Source organism: Cetorhinus maximus, chromosome 2, assembly GCF_964194155.1.
Source record: "Cetorhinus maximus chromosome 2, sCetMax3.hap1.1, whole genome shotgun sequence".
Classification (NCBI taxonomy): Eukaryota; Metazoa; Chordata; class Chondrichthyes; order Lamniformes; family Cetorhinidae; genus Cetorhinus; species Cetorhinus maximus.
The window spans coordinates 151,024,999-151,044,858 of NC_135880.1; the positions used below are offsets into that span (position 1 = coordinate 151,024,999).

Genomic DNA, 19,860 nt, shown 5'->3' on the forward strand with positions numbered 1-19,860 from the left:
GAAGTCATCCTGCATCATTTTACGTGTCGGCAAGCGGGCCCCGCCCCCTGCTTGCCAATGGTAAAATTCTGCCCACAGTGTACAAATACAGCAATAGCTAAAAGTTACACTACAGGTTAGCAAGGCTATGGAAAAAAAAACAACAAATGAAGCACTGGGGTTTATTTCTGGAGGGATAGAATTGAAAAGTAGGGAAGTTATGTGAAACCTGTATTAAACCTTGCGTAGACCACACTTAAGAGCACCACATGCAGTTCTGGTTGTCTTATTACAAAATGGTTATAGAGGCACTGAAAAGGGTACAGAGAAGATTTACAAGAATGATGCCAGAAATGTTTGGATACAGATTCCGTTGTTTAAAAAAGGCTCCAAAAGTAAACCAGGTAATTACAGGCCAGTGAGCCTGACGTCAGTAGTAGGTAAATTATTGGAAGGTGTTCTGAGAGATCGGATATATAATTATTTGGATAGCCAAAGGCTGATTAAGGATAGTCAGCATGGCTTTGTGCGTGGCAGGTCGTGTTTAACGAACCTTGTAGAGTTTTTCGAGGAGATTACCAAGAAAGTAGATGAAGGAAAGGCTGTGGATGTTGTCTACATGGACTTTAGTAAGGCCTTTGACAAGGTCCCACATGGGAGGTTAGTTCAGAAGGTTCAGACACTTGGTATCCATGGAGAGGTTGTAAACTGGATTCGAAATTGGCTGTGTGGGAGAAGACAGAGAGTGGTAGTGGATGATTGCTTCTCAGACTGGAGGTCTGTGACTAGTGGTGTGCCTCAGGGATCTGTACTGGGACCATTGTTGTTTATTGTCTATATCAATGATTTGGATGATAATGTGGTGAATTGGATCAGCAAGTTTGCTGATGACACTAAGATTGGAGGCGTTGTGGACAGCGAGGAAGGCTTTCAAAGCTTGCAGAGGGATCTGGACCAATTGTAAAAATGGGCCAGAAAATGGCAGATGGAATTTAATGCAGAAAAGTGTGAGGTGTTACATTTTGGAAGGTCAAACCAAGGTAGGACATACACAGTCAATGGTAGGGCACTGAGGAGTGCGGAGGAACAAAGGGATCTGGGAGTTCAGATACATAATTCCCTGAAAGTGGCGTCACAGGTAGACAAGGTTGTAAAGAAAGCTTTTGGCATACTGGCCTTCATAAATCAAAGTATTGAGTATAGGAGTTGGGATGTTATGGTGAGGTTGTATAAGACATTGATGAGGCCAACTTTGGAGTATTGTGTGCAGTTCTGGTCGCCTAACTACAGGAAGGATATCAGTAAGATTGAGAGAGTGCAGAAAAGATTTACTAGGATGTTGCCGGGTCTTAAAGAGTTGAGTTACAGGGAAAGATTAAACAGGTTAGGACTTTATTCCTTGGAGCGTAGAAGAATGAGGGGAGATTTGATAGAAGTTTACAAAATTGTGAAGGGTATAGACAGAGTAAATGCAAGTAGGCTCTTTCCACTTAGATTAGGAGAAATAAACACGAGAGGACATGGCTTTAAGGTGAAAGGGGAAAGGTTTAGGAGGAACATTAGAGGGAACTTCTTCACTCAGAGAGTGGTGAGAGTGTGGAACGAGCTACCATCTGACGTGGTAAATGCGGGCTCACTCTTAAGTTTTAGGAATAAATTAGATAGATACATGGATGGGAGAGGTCTGGAGGGTTATGGACAAGGTGCAGGTCAATGGGACTAGCGGAATAATATTTCGGCACAGACTAGAAGGGCCGAATGGCCTGCTTTCTGTGCTGTAGTGTTCTATGGTACATATCAGGAAAGGGTTGGCAGGCTGGGTTTCTTTTCTCTTGAAAAGAAGGCGGCTGAGGGGTGACCTAATAGAGGAGTTTAAATTAGGTTTTTATTAAGTGGAAACAGAGAGAATGTTCTCTCATGTGGGGAAGCACATAACTAGAGACCATCATTATAAGAAACCCAACAGTGAATTCAGAAGAAACTTAGTAACTCAGTGATGAAAATTTGGAACTCGGTACCACAGGCAGTGGTTGAAGCAAATAGCATGGATGCATTTAAGGAGAAGCTAGACAACCGTTGGGGGGAAATGAATAAATGATCATGATGGTACATTTAGGTGAGAGAAGATAAAAAGGAGGCTCGAGTGGAGCACAAAAACCAGCATGGATCGTTTGGGTCAAATGGCCTGTATATTCCATATATCCTTTGAAATTCCATGCACACATGAAGCCTTAGCCTAAACAGGTAAAAGAATGGCCTTCTCCCAAACTTAGATTATTCTTTAGGTATTTATTGGTACGTGAGCAAAACAACCTGGATTGAATCCTGAGAAACATTGGTATACGATCGCTTCTTGCCTACAGCAGGAACTTCCAACATTCATTTGTACATTATTGTTGCCTAACAGATTAACACCTTGACTCAGGAATAACATGGTATTTGAGCTGGAGAATTAAAAGTAAAGTATGGCTTAGCTGAACACCTCATTGGTCAATATAAATAAAGAGAATATTAAGAAAGTCAGGGTCAGTTACAGGAACACATGCAGTTTTGAGTCGATTTTGACAATGTATCAATAGGCCAAAAAAAAGCTAATGATCCATGCCCCATCTGTAACTAGCTGGTTCCTCTGCTGCCCGTTTGTTATTTTTCTGGGATATATGCATGTTCTACCCCATTCATTTTCCCAGGAAACAAGATGATTTGGTACAGGTAAAGATGCTGTGTGTAACAGAAGTTATTATTGTACAGGACATCGTGTGAACTGGTAAATAACATGTCTCTGGTGGCGGGGGAGCCTAATCTTAAGGAAAATATCTTTCTGACAAAAAATAACCAGGATATACTTTCTAGAAAACACAAAGGGAGGACAGCTTTAGGCAACAGAGGATCATAGCTAGATATTTTTCATTAGTGACCACAATTCAAGGCAGCCCAGTTGAAGGAAACTCCTGTTTAACAAATCAATCACTTACTTGAGAGCCTGTAGAATATCGCCCAGGAGTTCGAGCACCAGATGTCTTTGCTGAACCAAGGGAGCTGTCGGTGCTCCTTCTGCTGCAGCAGTGTGTACGGAAGCATTTCCCATATTCTTTCCTCACCTAGGCAGTAAAATAACAACTAGCATAAAAAAGGCAGTCACATCTCTCAAACAGCTCACTATGATTCATTCTTGCTTGTCTTAAACCGAAAAAGTGCTGTGTATTTGGTGAAGGACAAGAAAAGGATATCTAAAATGAACAGGCGCTTTTGAGTCAGGAGTTGACTAAAATATAAACATGTTAAGCAACAAGGATCTAAATTGTAACATAAATGACCATAAGCAATTTCTATTGATTATTGAAACTCTGAGTCTAAGACATTACTTATTAAATACATAGCACTGAACCTTCATAACAATTATTTCCTGATCATTGTGGAGCCCCATTAGTTTGAAGATACTGTGAGACACCAAACTTGCAGATATTGTACACTGAATTTATGCTGGATTTCCTCTAAAAACACTCCTCTCCACCCCTATTGCCCTATGTATTATGTTCAGACTGACTCTCGGTTGTTATGAGACTGCAGTCGAACTGAAAGATTTTGCAAAGATTGACTGTTCCAGTTCATCATTATCTGAATTCCAAGATTACAGGCTTGAGATTACCCCCAGTTAATTTCTTATAACTCTATTGTTTCACTTCAGTTGTGCGTTCTTGTCAGTTCTTGTTCCAGCAACAGCTGGCAATGATGATTGTACTCCACATCCTGAAAATACAACGATAGTTACAGAGATGACTGTTTTCATTAATGAATTATGAATATGCGATTTCCAAATGAGTACTCATAACTCTAAGCCATGATCCACATTGTAAACCAGTGCTGAAATGATATATTGCTATAGTATCCGTTCAGCAATAGTACCATTTGGTTATATTATAATATAATAGGTCTATGCAAAGCCCATCACAATCTTTCTTCCTACAGTAAATGAATACAACCAAAATTCTAGATTTCTTTTGTGGTTTATGAAGTATTTCTTATACAGACGGCCATTACCTGGGAAATAGTAATCAAGTCCCTTTTTCCATTCCCATCCTCTCTAGGTTTCTCCTCATGCTGGAGTAGAATTTCGGGTGCAGGATTATCCTTTGTACCTCGCTAAAGTCATATAGTAAACTAAAGAGGGTGTTACGCAGGTGATTCCATCAAATCACAGGGGAGCTTAAACCTTTTCATCACCAGACGTACATGCATATTGTAAAGAACATATTTCTGTTGGACTGTGGATTAAAATTACAATGGCTGCAGTCTGAAGGACATGTCTACTGGAACAGTGTGGGAGATATATACAATGTTGCCAAAGGCAGGATGGTGCCGAGGATGAGTCTGGTCTAATGGGCAACTGCCTGGCAACAAAGTTATAATTGGCTTCTGACCAGGTGACCAGGGTTTGTGTGAGAGCAATGCAGCTGAATAGCTTCTAGTCTGAAAGGAAAAAGACCTAAAACATCTGCCTCCTGTGTGTCTCAGATTCTAGTAATTCTACAATAGCAGCTAGCTGGCTTTTTCTCCTCATATCTCTATAGCTTGCTCTCTCTCACTGAAATCCTCTTTCAAGAGGAAAAGGGGAAAATCACCGTTAAGAGATATTGAAAGGCAGGTGCTCAACAAGTGAACTAAACACTGAAAGTGCTGGAAGACCACCTCGTGCCATCAACAAAGAACTGAAAGATTCTTTTTGGAATTGGAAGGCATTGATCAGAATCAAGTCATCGAATCCTGTACTCCGGAATTGGTGCTATTGAACTGTTTATCCCACCCTTAAAATCCATTTTTTGTGTGTCTTATGTGTCTTGAATGTGTATTTATAGGGATTTCAGAAGGGGTAGAGTTTAGGTTATAAAGTTATAAATTAGCAGTTCATATTTCTTTCTTTTGCCACTGGTTAAAGACAATTTGTTCAATAAACAGTTGTTTACTTATTAAGTTTACAAACCTGGTGCTTGTGTTCTGTTAACCTAAATTAAACAGTTAGGTGGGTTGATCAAACTTTTTTCACATTTGTCGCAGCTCGCGGAGCAGTGGGGCTTGATATTACAGCGCACTATCCCCAGAGAGTTGTGACAACATACACACACATATTCACACACACTCTCTCTCTGTCAGTGGTTTGTGGATAGTAAACAGAAGTAGGACCCACTGCTAATCCTTTCCTCTCCTAGCCCAAGACAATTGTACTACCTCCATCATTACCACATTAACTCAGATCAATAATTACAGATATTAGGACTGCAGTATGGTTAGGAGCTTTGAAGTAGACAGCGTGCTTTAAAAATGTTTGCACACTGAGCATTATTGGAAAATGGAATACTTCACAAGTAGCTGTATAATTTAAAAATTATGGTTGAAAAAACTAAGGGAAAGAAACTAAGAAATTGAATTAATCTGTTTTTGTCAAATATTATATCAAAATTTATCAACACTAGCCCCCTCATTATTACAAACTTGTTACAAATATTCCATTCAGGTGAAGCAGCGATTCACTTGCACTTCTTTCAATTTAGTCTACTGCATTTGCTGCTCACGATGCGGGCTCCTCTACATTAGGGAAGCTAAATGTAGACTGGTGACCACTTTGTGGAACACCTTTGCTCAGTCCACAATCATGACCCCGGCCTTCATGTCGCTTGCCATTTCATCTCATCATCTTGATCTCATGCCCACATGTCTGTCCTCAGCCTGCTACAATGTTCCAGTGAAGTTCACACAAGCTGGAAGAATAGCACCTCATCTTCTGATTAGGCACTTAACAGCCTTCTGGACTTAACATTGAGTTCAACAGTTTCAGACCATGAACTCTGTCCTCCATTTTGATAATTTTATATATATCTTTTTCCAGCCCTCTGCCCCCACCGGACCAGTCTATAACTTGTTCTCACGTTTTGCTTTCAGAGAGCACTGACCCTTGTTCTGCCATGAACACATTCTGCTGACTAACCTTTATGCCACTATTAACGCCTGCCTTATGCTTTAACACTATCATTATGACTCCCTTTGTCTTGTGTCTATGGGATCTTTGTCAAATTTCTCCTGAGCTCCTAACTCTGATTTTCTAGTTTGCTCCATCTGCTCCACCTCCTCTCTTCAACAGTATGAAACCCATCACATTTCTACTTCTCTTCAGCTCTGAAAAAGAGTCATATGGACTTGAAACATTAACTCTGTTTCTCCCTCCACAGATGCTGCCAGACCTGCTGAGCATTTTCAATATTTTCTGTTTTTATTACTGGTCTCATTTGAAACTATATCAGGTGAGAAGTTTAACCTGATGAGAATGGTTTTCCTGTTCTTTCATTAGATTGTCTCCTAATAAAGTTTGACAATATACTTACAAATCCACCAGAGTCAAGACCTCACTCTTGATACATTTGGGTTTTTTAGCCTATCACTCAAACGGAAAATAGTTAACTTTGTAGTAATGGTAAAAATTGGCCCCAATCTTGTGCAAAACTAATGGAAGTGCTGCTTCAGTGCTGAACCTTGCTGAATCCAAATCTGAAGCCAAGCTCAGTTTGACTAAGTAGAGGTGTTAATTGTTCCTTAAACTAGTCATCAGGAACTTAATAAAGCACATTGACGAATGCAGGAAATCTCTGTACTATGTTCACCTGAACAGTGTAAAATATGCAGCCATACAACTGCATTTCAGATTTGGTCCTTCCAAACTTAGGCTGTGTCTAAGCAAGTGTATTTTTAGCTTTAGGGTAAATCACTGTAATTTAAAAGTCTACTACTTTAGTGAGACCAATTTGAAGTATAGTACAGGGATCATACTGAGGCATAAATAAAGCACAATGCCCAAAGTGCAAATATTCTTGAGTTGTATTTGTACCAATATGCTAAATAAAGCTAGTGACATTACACTCAGTGTTTGTCTCCTAATACCTTTACACATTAGCCCTTTAAATAAACCACCAGTTACCTCCCAGGAGTCAGTTCTTGTTGTTCAAAAACATGGGCCTGGATTTTTGAGGCGGGTAGTGGGAGCCAATAAAATTCCCAGCTTGGTCTGTCTGCCTCGGGAGAAAGTGCCCGCCAAGGCAGGATCTTCATTGCTAGGGGCCAGGTGCGAGCTGGAGTGAGGCCAGCCAACCTGGGAAGAAGTCTGGAGGGAGGCGGGCTGTTTTAAAGGCCTTCCACGATACCGTGGGACTTTGTCCTAGTGAAAAAAAATCAAAGGACCTCCAGCCCTCACCCTCCAAACACTCTCCATGTCACATCAATGCCACCACATGCCCCCTCACCTACCCCCACAGGCCACCATGCCCTCAGGCCAGGCTCTGCCCTTCCACCCACCCCCATGTCCCCCTCATGCCCCCATGCCATGTTATGTCCCTCCCTACCCATCCCCTAAGTCTCCTCATGTCCCCATTTCAAGCTGTGCCCTTCCACTCACCCCCTATTCCCCTATGCCAAGCTCTGCCCTTCCACACACCCTCTTTTATCCCTCATGCCCCCTATGCCATTGTGCGCGCTTGGCTGAGAGCCTAGGCATCTAATTGAATAACAGAACACTTGCTCCCCAGAGGGAACATTGTTTGATTGACAGCTCAGACTCTTTGATCTCTGCGGTCAGTTTCACAATGTTTGTTTACATAACTCAAGTGCTTTCAAGTGTGTGTGGTTTGTGGTTTTTGAAACTTCAAAGGGCCTGGATGATTGACACTTTTATTAGCTTGTCCAGACTCTTTTTTAAGCATTGGGAAAAATGATCAAAGCTTTTTCAAACATCCCACTTTACACTGTAGTGTTCATTTGTTCCTGAAGGTGTACAGTGGGTTAATGGGCATGGAAGTGCCAGAGCTTGGCATAGGGGGCATGAGGGACCTGAGGGAGAGTGGAAGGGCAGAGCTTTGCATGGGGGCATAAGAGGACATGGGTATGGGGGGGGCAGCATAACTTTGCATAGGGGGCTCGAGGGGGACCTTTTTAAACTTACCTTTGAAAAGGTCCCCTCATGCGGACTAGGGTCCCTGACTCCTCGAAGAGGCCATGAACTGCAACTCTTTAAAAACCTGGCCCAACTCCATGAAAATTCCGGAGGAGTAGGAGATACCTATCTCCGCAATGGAGCCAGCCAGGTCGGGAGTGCTGGATGCAGGCTTCTGACAGAAAGCGACCTGCAGCCTTTAAAGGCACGCCCAAAAATTGTACAGCCTGAGAATGGGGTCAGGAATCCCAGAGTTGGGACCCAGCCACCATTTTTAAAGGGCTCCCAAGTTAACCCGACACAGGTGAAAATCCAGGTCATGCAGCCCATTTTGGAGCCACAGTTGGGCACAAAAAAGTTGGTCAAGCCCAATTGCTCTTAGAACTGTTCTTGACTGCATGGACTGTGGGATGCCAGGCATGGCGATAGGGACTGGAGTCTGTTAATAATCCCTATTTAGAAACGAAACATTGCCACTTGCGCAGAATACTATGAAACTATATCCTCACTTGAGTCAGTGCCTTCATGAGGTATGGAGAGAAAGCAGGGCTAAAATAAAATATACTGTAATAGTTTCCAGGGCAGTTGTATGTTTAGAAGAATATGGGGAATGAACTGGATTCTGATTTTTTATTGCAAATCTCCAGCAGCCCAAGAATTGCAACTGTCAGCCCAGGACATTCTGTTATGAGGCAGTAAAGATCATGCAACAACAGACTAAAGTAGGGAAAGGCATTCCAATGAAACTCATGATTGGATTAGACATGTAAGCCAAAGTAAGTTGAATAGGTTCTCATTGAAGAATGACTGTCATAGTAAGAAATTTGCTAATATTTGCAAATACTTGCAGAAGATTCAAGCTGCATACATGGAGGCAAATGCGTGATCATCTTTAAGCTTGTAGATAACATCTAGCTCCTACTTGAAATTGCTGCTGTTATTTCTTCGCTATTTGATTACATTTCAATGCCTTAGTATTTATGTAAATACTGTGTTACATAGCTAAGGATGTTCTGTAGTCTTGAAATGAGATTGATTGAGGCAGACAAAATAGTTATATCCGCTAACCTTTCAAGTAATAAACTGTAACACTTCTTTTATCATGAGAAATTAAATTATTGATCAGATTGTGACAGGTGAACCTTATAATATTCTAAACGATCCAGGAATCTGTGAAGAGTTTTCAAATATTAAAACATGTTCATTTTCATACACAGTAAAGATAAAAAAGGGCATAATTTCCCCTCTCTATCTCTGTAATCTCCTCCAACCGCACAACCCTCCCAAGATATCTGTGCTCCTCTAATTCTGGCCACTTGTACATTTCCAATAATAATTGCGCCACCATTGGTGGCTGTGCCTTCAGTTCCCTTGGCCCCATGCTCTGCAATTCCCAACCCCAACGCACCTGCACCCCACACTTCATCTCTCTACCTTGCTTTCCTCCTTTCAGACATTTCTTAAAACACATCTCTTTGACCTATGTGGCTCAATATTATACTTTGCTCCTGTGAAGCGCCTTGGGATATTTCAATACATTAAAGGTGCTGTACAAATATAAGTTGTTGTTGTTGCAGAAATTACTTGAATTCCGTAATAAGCATACAGCGTAGTCCAAGAGTGGACTCTGCATAGGAGAAATGACGGCTTGTTTTTTGGGCATGGTTCCTGCCTTCATTTCATCTAAATTTTAAGAGCAATTTATTTTTACTGGGTGAGCAAGCAGGATTTGAACATGAATTTGGTTAAAGAGACAAATGTTTTCAAATGGGCAAAAAACTTCACAGGTGCTGTTAGAAACCACTTGTTAAAAATTATTTTTGCAGAAACATAAGTAACATGCCTCATACATTGGTGGGGGGGGGGGTGGAGTGGGGAGAAATGTATTCTCTTTAATAAAGAAATCATTACACCTGCCAATTAACAGTACTAAATTAGGAATTACCAGAAAATTTCCTGTAGTACGTGGAGAGTTAAATGTTAGGAAGTTTAACGTTCACTGAAAGTGCACTATATATTACTAGTGAAACTTTCGAGGTGCTGTTCAGTTCAGCTGAAGAAAGGGTGGCCCAGTGTTTCTGCATGATTTCCACAATAGCGTAATCTGGGCAGGATGAAATAAAACTAGAGCAAAAAATTGTGGAAGTTGTAGCAATCTTTTATGCTGATTCAGATCTCCATTCGCCCAAAGAAATCTCAACCTATAAAACTGACCACTTACTCCCAGTAGGAATGAGGAGTGTCCGCCAATTTTGCCCATTCAGGGGTGTTTATCACATAATGCTTAAATTCTCTGGCTCACAGGTACCTCGAATGACATTAATCCATTGTTAATGACCTGCATCTGTAGTGACCAGGAGTTAATTGAAACCTCACTCAGGTCTGTTCCTCATACTGATGTTACGAGGTGTCAGCTGTGGCTCAGTTCATAGCACCCTCGCCTTTGAATCAGAGGGTTGTGGGTTCATGTCCCACTCCTGGAAACCAAGAACTGTGATTGTACTCAAAAGAGTTGCAATCTGTGACTGTTGATAACTCGAAAGAGTATACTGATGCTACAATTACCTTAAATTCAATTTAAATTAGTTCTAATCCAGTCAATTGGTATGCTCTTGGTACAAGAGACTTGTGACCAGTAATCAATTTAAACCATTGATTGGATGTTTCTTCAGCTCCAGCAATTATTTGAACAAATTTTCAGTTTAAATTATTTTAAATTCAGACATCTTGAGGCCCCATTGACCATGTTCCAGTTAATAATTAATTATGATCGACAACACAGCTTGACTGCACTGGCTCATGGGAGATTTTTTTTAGTTCCAGTTTAGACTAAAGTTGGAACTTGGGTGTCATTCTGTAAAACAGGTCAGTGTCCAGCGAATTCTGGGCACATTTTACCATGTGTACCTCTATTGGAAACACCAGCCCCACATATCCCATTTGTTGTACCACATTGTGAGATGTTACAGAGCCACCAAATGAGTACGAGAATTATTGTTACCATGTTATCTGTTGATTTTAAATTATTAGTATTTCATACCAAACAAAGATTTTAGTGTATCACATGGAGGCTAGATCCAATATCCAAAACTCAAACTCATAAAATGTATTAACGTTTTAAGGTCTTATCGTGTGGAAGGAATCTTCTAACCTCTGCTTGATTTTTAATTTATAACTTTCACCACTTCATACCATCTCTGCAAAGAAACTGATGTTCTATGGCAGCAACCTCTCATCTTAATGATCTCATTAAGATTACAAAATACTTCAGAGCAGACAATCTTTGTGCTGACACATACATATTAAACCATTAATAGAAAATTGATTACTCTGAAATTACTCATTTCCTGACTTCAGAAGGTCAGAGTTTAAACAATAACCACTCAAATCTGTAAAGACAATTTAAGAATAGTTAAAGAAGGGTAAAGGTTAACGCCTGTTGAAAAATTAATGAACTCTGACAAGTCTTTGCTGGTCTCCTTGCTGAGCAATAAAGCAACTGACTTCTGGAATATTATAACACATCAGAACCATTATTATGAAGATCAAGAGAAGTCAGCAGATGTCTCAGTCCCTTGCCCCAACCCACAAGAGTTAGTAATATTTTCCTATGGCAAACAAAACTAACCTTCTTCTGGAGGACACAGTGGAAAATGAATATAAACATTCCCTGCAGTGAGTTGAAAATGGTGAAGAGATATGCCATGATAACAGTGCTTTCATTAATGAACATAAGTCCAAAAGCCCAAGTTAGTCCAAGGAGGCAAAGGAGAGCTATGGCCCCTATGACCCATGATCTGCAAAGAATGGAAAAAAAAAAGTCATTCAACATGGTTGCACATTTTCTTTTCTAAGAAATGCCTACTCTCATCAAGTTTTTTAAAATTCTATTCCTTGGAGCCCCATTTATAAAGAAAATTTTCAAATTACATTTCATGGCCTGGCATATTTTACATCCTTCCCAGCGTTAATGTTTAGTTGTATATGGATCATTTAACCATGACTCACAATTGCTCAATGTATAGTTGCTGATCCAAAGCAATATTATTGTTTCCTTACATAATTGTATAAAACTTGAAGAAAGAACAGAAGTTTTTACATCTCTGATTGTGTGTGTTATGGATCTAAAACAAAATGGCAGCAATAAATCCAGGAAGCACAGTAAAACTTAGTAACATCATTTGTAGTAGAAGAATCGCTTTTTAAGAGTAGCTTTCAGGTAATGAAACCATCAGTCAAACATGGTTCCATGAATTTAGATCAGAGTTTGTAAATTGCAGCAATGCCATCAGGAAACACGTTTCTCTTCCTTCCTTCAGCACCCGCAACTGCAGCATCATCCCCACCCCCCACCCTCAACCACTCATCCCAGAAATACAAGACAGAAAAAACATGACAAAACAAAACAAAATAAGAGAAGATATATATGCAGGTTGTTCTCTTGTCAGCAGTGAAAGAAAAAATGTCCCAGCAATGGAGAGTAAAGATCATTCCTGCCATGGAATGGGAATGATAACAAAGGAGAAGACTTTTCACCAGAAGAACAAACGGAAATTATTAATCCAGTCAGCATTCTCTGGAACATTGCTGTTTCTTCCACAAGCTGCACATTTTGAGAAAACTAGCCTCTTGCTTTGAGAATATCATTGCTTCTAGTGTCTCGACGTAGGTTGAAAAAATTGCAAATGCAATTGATTTTGTAAGCTTTCAGTTTTTCACATTCAATTACTGCTCAGAAAAGTACATATTTACCTTAAATGCATCTTCTTCATTGTGATTTAATTATGCAATGTGATAAGCACAGCAAATGCATTTCTGAGCTATACCCAAACACAACGTAGGATTTTAACAAAGATTTTAAATAATTTATTGCTTAGCATCAAGCTCTGAATTAATTACAAGAAGCTCAGCAGGCCTTACTAGTTTTATAATGAAACTATATCCAGGTCTACATTAAGAAATATCAAAGCGAGTTAGGAAACTCTAAACTGTTGATCCTTTCTTGCCTTGTTGAAGTGTAGGCATTAACCTGACAGATCCTTAAAAGGTATTGAATCTGACTCCCTAATGCACCGTATTTTTAAAATAGGTTTGCAGTACATCCTTAATAATCCATTTCTTGACTAAAGCTTAAGGTCTTATGAATATGTTGGAAAGCAACTTAGCTGTATCAATCCTGGGTTGCTAAGCAGCTCAGCAAACATGAATATCTAAATAAATTTACTAGCTCTCTACACAGTTTGCTCTTCCGACTCTACGCAAATGACAAAAGCTACAATGAAGAAAAATATTACAGATGGGGCCAAGTTTCAGTACATCTCAAAAGGCCACACAACATGACGTTTGTAAGCCATTCAGATCATTCTTACTTGATGAAGGGCCTGTTATCCTCATAGCTAAAGAATGCATGGATGCAAAGACAAAAACACCAACATTAGAAAATAATGGTTTCAGCTGCAAATAATATTAAAAAAAAGGAAACTGAATAATCAGAACAAAACTCTTTCAAACTGCTCCACACCACCCAAGCAAATTGGCACACAGTATCAAGAAGCAGCTCCTCTCCACTGTTAGTTTAGTGAAGAATACAATCAGCAGCATTTTACTGAGTTTCCCATTAGCTACCCCAAAGGAAAAATACTGTGGGCAGGCTTGAAAATGGATTATGAGACTGAGATATTTCAAAGCATTTCAAGCAATAAGATTTAATAATCTTATTCCAATATACAAACTCATCCGATCTCTCTTTCAGCTTTGGTGTTTTCATGATTTAACTACTGCCAGTTAAGGACATTGTTTAATTGTTAGCAGAGCTGCCGAGTGAGACGATGGAGGGTTTAAATCCCACTGCAATCAATGACTCGAGCTCCAAATTCTGTGTGATGCTCTCTCTGACGGGTGTGATAAACTGCCCCCTACCCCATCAATGGGCTGTGGGAGCCCATAAAACCATTCTAACATATAAGACTAACCACTTTACTGGCTGTTATAAGATATGATTAAGGCCATGGAAAGAGTGTTCACATTGTGGTCTGTCAGACTGAATTTCCGTCCACTGGTTTACATGATTCTACAAGGGGAGATTGAGAAGGTACAACAACTGCAGTGTGCTATACTTGAACTTCACGAATAATTTTTATTTAGCTAGTTGCATCTTGGACCTTATTCACCACTACCTGAGCTTTGATCAAAATAAACTATTCTAATTGGTCACAATGTTCTAACACACACTGTTAAATTTTCTTCAGCATGAAGAAGCAGCAATGACAGGTTCGGCAGGGAGAAACTATGTGAATCAGTGACTGAAGAACAGTAAAACAGTCATATGCAGTAAATGAAAAGCTGGTAGAAGTAAAACTGACAACAACGCTCTTGGATTGTCATGAAACACAATTGGTTCATTAATGTGCCTAGTTAAATCACATGCTGTGACTGTGAAAAAGGTAAAATATCCCTCCTTGTCCTTCTCGACCTCTCTACAGCTTTTGACACAGTTGATCACACCATTGTCCAGCTTGGTGGGACTGCACTCGCCTGGTTCCCTTGTTATCTCTCTAACCGGAGAATCTCCATCAATGGCTTCTTTTCCCATTCCTGCACCTCTGGTGTGCTCCAATAATTTATCCTTGTTCCACTTCTATTTCTCATCTATATGCTGTGCCTCATCAACATCATCCGAAAATACAACCTCAGGTTCCACAGGAATGCTGATAACACAGAGTCCCACCTCACCACCACTTCTCGAGCCCTTCACAGTCTCGAAATTATCAGACTGCTTATCCAAGATTCAGCACTGGGCGAGGAGAAATTTCACTCAATTAAACATCAGGAAGATGGAAGCCATTGTCTTAGGTCCCCGTCACAAACCCCACTCCCCTCCCATTCTCTCTCATCTCCTGCAGTCCCACAACCCTCTGGGATATCTGCACGCCTCTAATTCCAACTCTTCAGCATCTCTGATTTTAATTGCTCCACCTTTGGTGCGATTTAGTTGCCTAGAATCTAAGCTCTGGAATTCCCTCCCTAAACCTATCCACTTCACTTTCCTCCTTTAAGGCGCTCCTTAAAACCTGGTGGTTACCATTGACTAGAAACTGAACTGGACTAGCCATATAAATACTGTGGCTATAAGGACAGGCCAGAAGCTGGGAATGCTGCAGAGAGTAATACACCTCCTGATTGCCCAAAGCCTGTCCACCATCTACAAGGCAGAAGTCAGGAGTGTGATGGAATTCGCTCCACTTGCCTGAGTGACTGCAGATCCAAAAACACTCAAGAAACCTGACACTATCCAGGATAAAGCAGCCGCTTGATCAGCACCTCATTCACCACCTTAAACATTCACTCATTCCACCATTGATGCACAGTGGCAGCAGTGCATACCATGTACAAGATGCACTGCAGCAACTCACCAAGTCTCCTTCCACAGCACCTCCCAAACCCACGGCCTCTAGAAGGACAAGAAGCAGGCACATGCGAACACCACCGCCTGCAAGATCCCGTCCAAGCTACTCACCATCCTTAGTGAAAATATATCACCATTCCCTCACTGTCGCTGGGTCAAAATCCTGGGACTCCCCTCCTAAGAGCACTGTGGGTGTACCTATACCAGATAGACTGAAACGGTTCAAGGTGGCGGCTCACCACATTCTTTAGGGCAATTAGGTATGGGCAATAAATGTGGGCTTTGCCAACGATATTTCATGAAGAATAAAACAATGTTTTATTATTTTAAAGGTGCTATGTAAATGCAATGTATTGTTGTTAGGGAAGGAAACCAGCCTCTCTTACCCAGTCTAGCGTATATAACCACACTAAATGTGGTTAACTCTTAACTGTCCTCCAAAGTGGTCTACTAATCCACTCAACCAAATCACATCAAGATTACTATCTTCTCAGGGAATCAGTGGTTGGCCAACAAGTGCTAGCTTTGCCACCGACGCCCATATCCTGAGAATTAATAAAAAGAAACAAGAGAAACTATGGCCAACAAAGGAACTATGGAGAGAATATATGTAGTGCAACCCAACCTGTCAAGCGTTGTTACAAATATCTCCTCATTATTACTATGGCATTAGTAATAGTGAAAAGATTGGTTATGTTGAGAGGATCGGTAAAGTTGCTTTAACTGGTATGCTTTTTGTTTTGAAATAAAGTGAAATTTTGATGTTTTTTTCATGCTCAGCCCCATAATTCATCAAAATAGACTGAACAAAATCAGGTTAGGAAACCAGATTCCCTAGGAAGTCAAATAGCTCATTTCTCACGTCAGCTGAATGTCAGACTAGCAATAATGGTGCTTTGTAAACAAAAAGCACATCTTGGCCCAGTGTGATATTAGCCAAAAGTGATAAAAGGGTTAATAGATTGCAAATTGTTGTTAAAACAAAAGCTGTCAAGTTGATTGTACAATGAGACCAGAAACAACCATCTCTGTAGGAAGGGTGGAGCCAGTGATAAGCATGTAACATGCTACAAAAGGACAAAATAAAGCATTTGCCATCTTCAACATGTCGCACATTAAACAATCAAACGTGACTGACAATTTTCTGGTAAGAAATACTTCACGGCTCCCTCGAAATAAATCAAATTTCTGAAGCTTGAAATGTACTTTCATTTTGTTTTAAATTATAGGGGAATTTGACATGTATGACAAAATAATTAAACAGGGCTGCTGCAATTACATCTAATGCAATTTGGGGATAAAATCAGAAGAACCAACATTATCCAATTATAGATTTTATTGGTTTAGAGATGGAATGGAACCAATCTTTATGGATCTTTGATTATAAAAAGTAAAATATTTGCTTTACTGTTATTAGAACAGGGAAGATTTTTAAGCTAATTCTCAGTATGTCTAATCCAAGCCAGGCATAAGATAACTGTCAAATTTTGATACTGTGACCACTTGAAAAGCACTGAGTGGCATAAATACAGCTTTCCTTCCAAAATTAAACTATTGGCTGGAGAGAGCATGTTGAGCTAACACAAAGGTACCACTCCGATTATAATCTGTAAGCAATTTGAAGCATTGAATGAAGTGCATCATAAGCATTAAAAGATCATTTTTCCCCAGTTGTAGCACCAAAACAATATGCTGGCCTTGTAACAACAGTGCATGGTGCATTAAAGTCACTTTAGGCAAGGTATATGACAGATGCATTAGTGCATCAAGTTGAGAGAGAGTGTGCTACTGCAGCCCGCATTGAAAAGTAGCACACTTTTTGGTGGTGCAGGACATGGGGCGGGGGGGGGGGGGGGGAGGTACAAAAGAAAAGGGTACATTTAAAAAGTATGCATTAGATTAACTAAAATATAAAGAAGTCATCAATGAACAGAAATGCTGCCACGCAACATTAATGATTTGTTAGACATCTAATGGTTTTAGGCAGCATATGTAAAACAGTTTTCATCTTTAGATAGGTTTTCAGAATTAAAACACCCTCAACCAGTTAACAAAAGGAGCTTTAGTTGATGCAGCAGTAGCTGCTTTTCAACTATGTTGCAAGGGATGAGAAGGAGGAATGGATCAAGCAGCATCGGTGTGCAGTTGTACATTCTAGCTGTGAGGAAGAAAGCCAATTTACATCAGAACAAAGGAAACTCTGCTATATTGACAAAATGAACAGCGCACTAACTATAAACTCTGAACTAGGGTTGGAATGACATCTTTTACGCACCAGTTACTTTGAACATATCAATTACTGTTACAAGGAATTGAAAGATTAATCCCCTTCTTTGTTTGGTGACTTGGAAGAATGTCCTTTTGCAATACATTCATAGAATAATGGCTGGACATAATAAAGTACCTTTTTGTGACTAAGTTTCAGTGATATTCAGCCAATCAGCTACTAGAGGGTAAAGCAATACTGTGGCACAGTGCATAAATAAAGGTACCTAGGTTTACAAAGTGTTCAATAGTAAAGAGACACTCTCACAGTCTATTATAGTTTTATTAGTCAGGATCATGTCAATATTGTAAATCCTCAACTTGTCCTGACACTGTGTATTATGATGCATATAGAAACATTCCAGGGTTATTGATCAATTCAATAAGGGATTTGAAGCTTCAAATATGCATTCCAAATGCAGCAAAAAATGTGATTTTTACTAAAAAAAAGTGCATGTGCTGTGGTACAACACATCCAGAGCAGGAAATTGATGACTCCGCCAAGGATTCTTAGGCTGGTGTGCCCGATAACTGCTGGTTTGATTGCCAGGATTGGCAGTAGCTGCTTGATTCCTCCCTGAGAATAACTTACGTGGTAAACCATTTCATAAAAACTCTAATGTATTTTTTTTTATAATTGAAGCTAGATAACAACCATTTTTATACATTGTCTTGGGGTTGTGCACTGGGGGGGCTGGGAGTTGAAGGTGTGGGGGAGGTGCCAGAGGATTGCAGTGTGGTAAAAGTGACACCCTTGTTCAAGAAAGGGTGTAAGGACATTCCTAGAAACTACAGGCTAGCCAGTTTAGTATCAGTGGTGGGTAAGGTTTTAGAAACAATAATCAGAGAAGAAAAACAGGCAGTTGGGGAAGCTTGAGTTAATTCAAGGAGAGCCAGCATGGGTTGTAAAGGCTAGATGTGCTTCACTAACTGAATTTCTTTTTTGATGAAGAAACAAAGAAGGTTATTGAAGGAAGTGTAATGGATGTTGTCTATATGGAGTTTAAGAAAGTGTTTGACAAAGTACCATATAAAAGGCTGGTGAACAAATTGGGGCTCATGGAATAGGAGGATCCACGCCAGCTTGGATAAAAGTTGGCTTAAGGGCAGCAAATACAAGCTATGGAATAGAATTGTCCCAGAATTGCACTACGTGCGGTAGCGGGCGTGTAAAACAATGATTTACCCGCCAGTCGCAATGGCAGGTTTTTGCACCATGTCATCACCTTCCCGCCTCATTATTTATGCAGTCATGGGAAACATGCCCTTTCTCTGGTAGGTTTCATCTGATTCACCCGTCATGCCATCACCTTGTGCTTCCTCACGCTGGGCACCATATTTGCACTGCAGCTGTGTGCACAGCTGTCAATGCTTGCAGCCCAGGACTCCTGCATAGAAGTCTTGGCCCCAAAAGGCAAGAAGGCTGCAGCCCAATGTTTTTCTGGTGCATCCCTGGAACACCTTTTGGATGCCGTAGATGGCCACCGCGATGTCCTCTACCCCTACTCTGGCCGCAGGAGGCCCATCAGTGTCACCACTCCTTCTTGGGAGGTGGTAGCAATGGTGGTCAGTGCCAATGCTGCACAGAAGAGGTTGGCCATCCGGTGTAGAAAGAGGATGAATGATCTCATCTGTGCCGTCAGGGTAAGGCAACCATCTCATCACTCTAAATTCACACACTCACAAGCCCATCACATATTCACTGGCATTTCACACACTGCCCGCTCAAGGGACATCACCACTCACTCTCTCTCACACACCCCCTCACATCTCCATCTGACCTCATCTCCTCTGGAGACTGCCTCCTCAGCCCTCAACCTCTTGAGGCCACTTGCACAGGTCAACATGTGCCCCCACACGAACCCTGGGATACCTTCCTTCCCCAGCACAGCCCTTGCCTGAGGCCGCTTTTCCTCCCTCTCCAAGCAAGCCATAGCTCTGCAGCTGTAGAAAAGCCAGCCCCCACTAACGGCTGATCTAGTGCGTGGAGACCTGCCCGTGAGCCCTCCTAAAGATGATGTGGTGCTGCCTGCGGAGTCTGGCGTTGGTGACTGAGTGCTGGCCGAAACAAGATGGGCAAACAAACCTTGGAATCCCAAGTGAAGTGCAGCTCACCAGGTGTATGTCGCTTAAGTTCAGTTGTGAAACACGTCTGCGTGTGCCCGGATGATGCAGCGTCGGGGAATGATTCCGGCAGGCAGGCATGATGATGAGATGCAAATGCATTAAAATTACA

General features: G+C 40.8%; 1 protein-coding gene across 4 annotated transcripts in view; it reads right to left on the reverse strand.

The window, feature by feature from the left end:
- LOC144698702 (adhesion G protein-coupled receptor L3-like) overlaps positions 1-19,860 on the reverse strand; it is an 891,299-nt gene that overhangs the window by 62,955 nt on the left and 808,484 nt on the right. For all 4 annotated transcript variants that reach the window (XM_078570511.1, XM_078570510.1, XM_078570509.1 and 1 more), the window contains 2 exons: positions 11,583-11,751; positions 2,955-3,080 (listed from right to left, as the gene is read on the reverse strand). In XM_078570511.1, the coding sequence (XP_078426637.1) occupies positions 2,955-3,080; positions 11,583-11,751 (295 nt within the window). The remainder of the gene's footprint in view (positions 1-2,954; positions 3,081-11,582; positions 11,752-19,860) is intronic.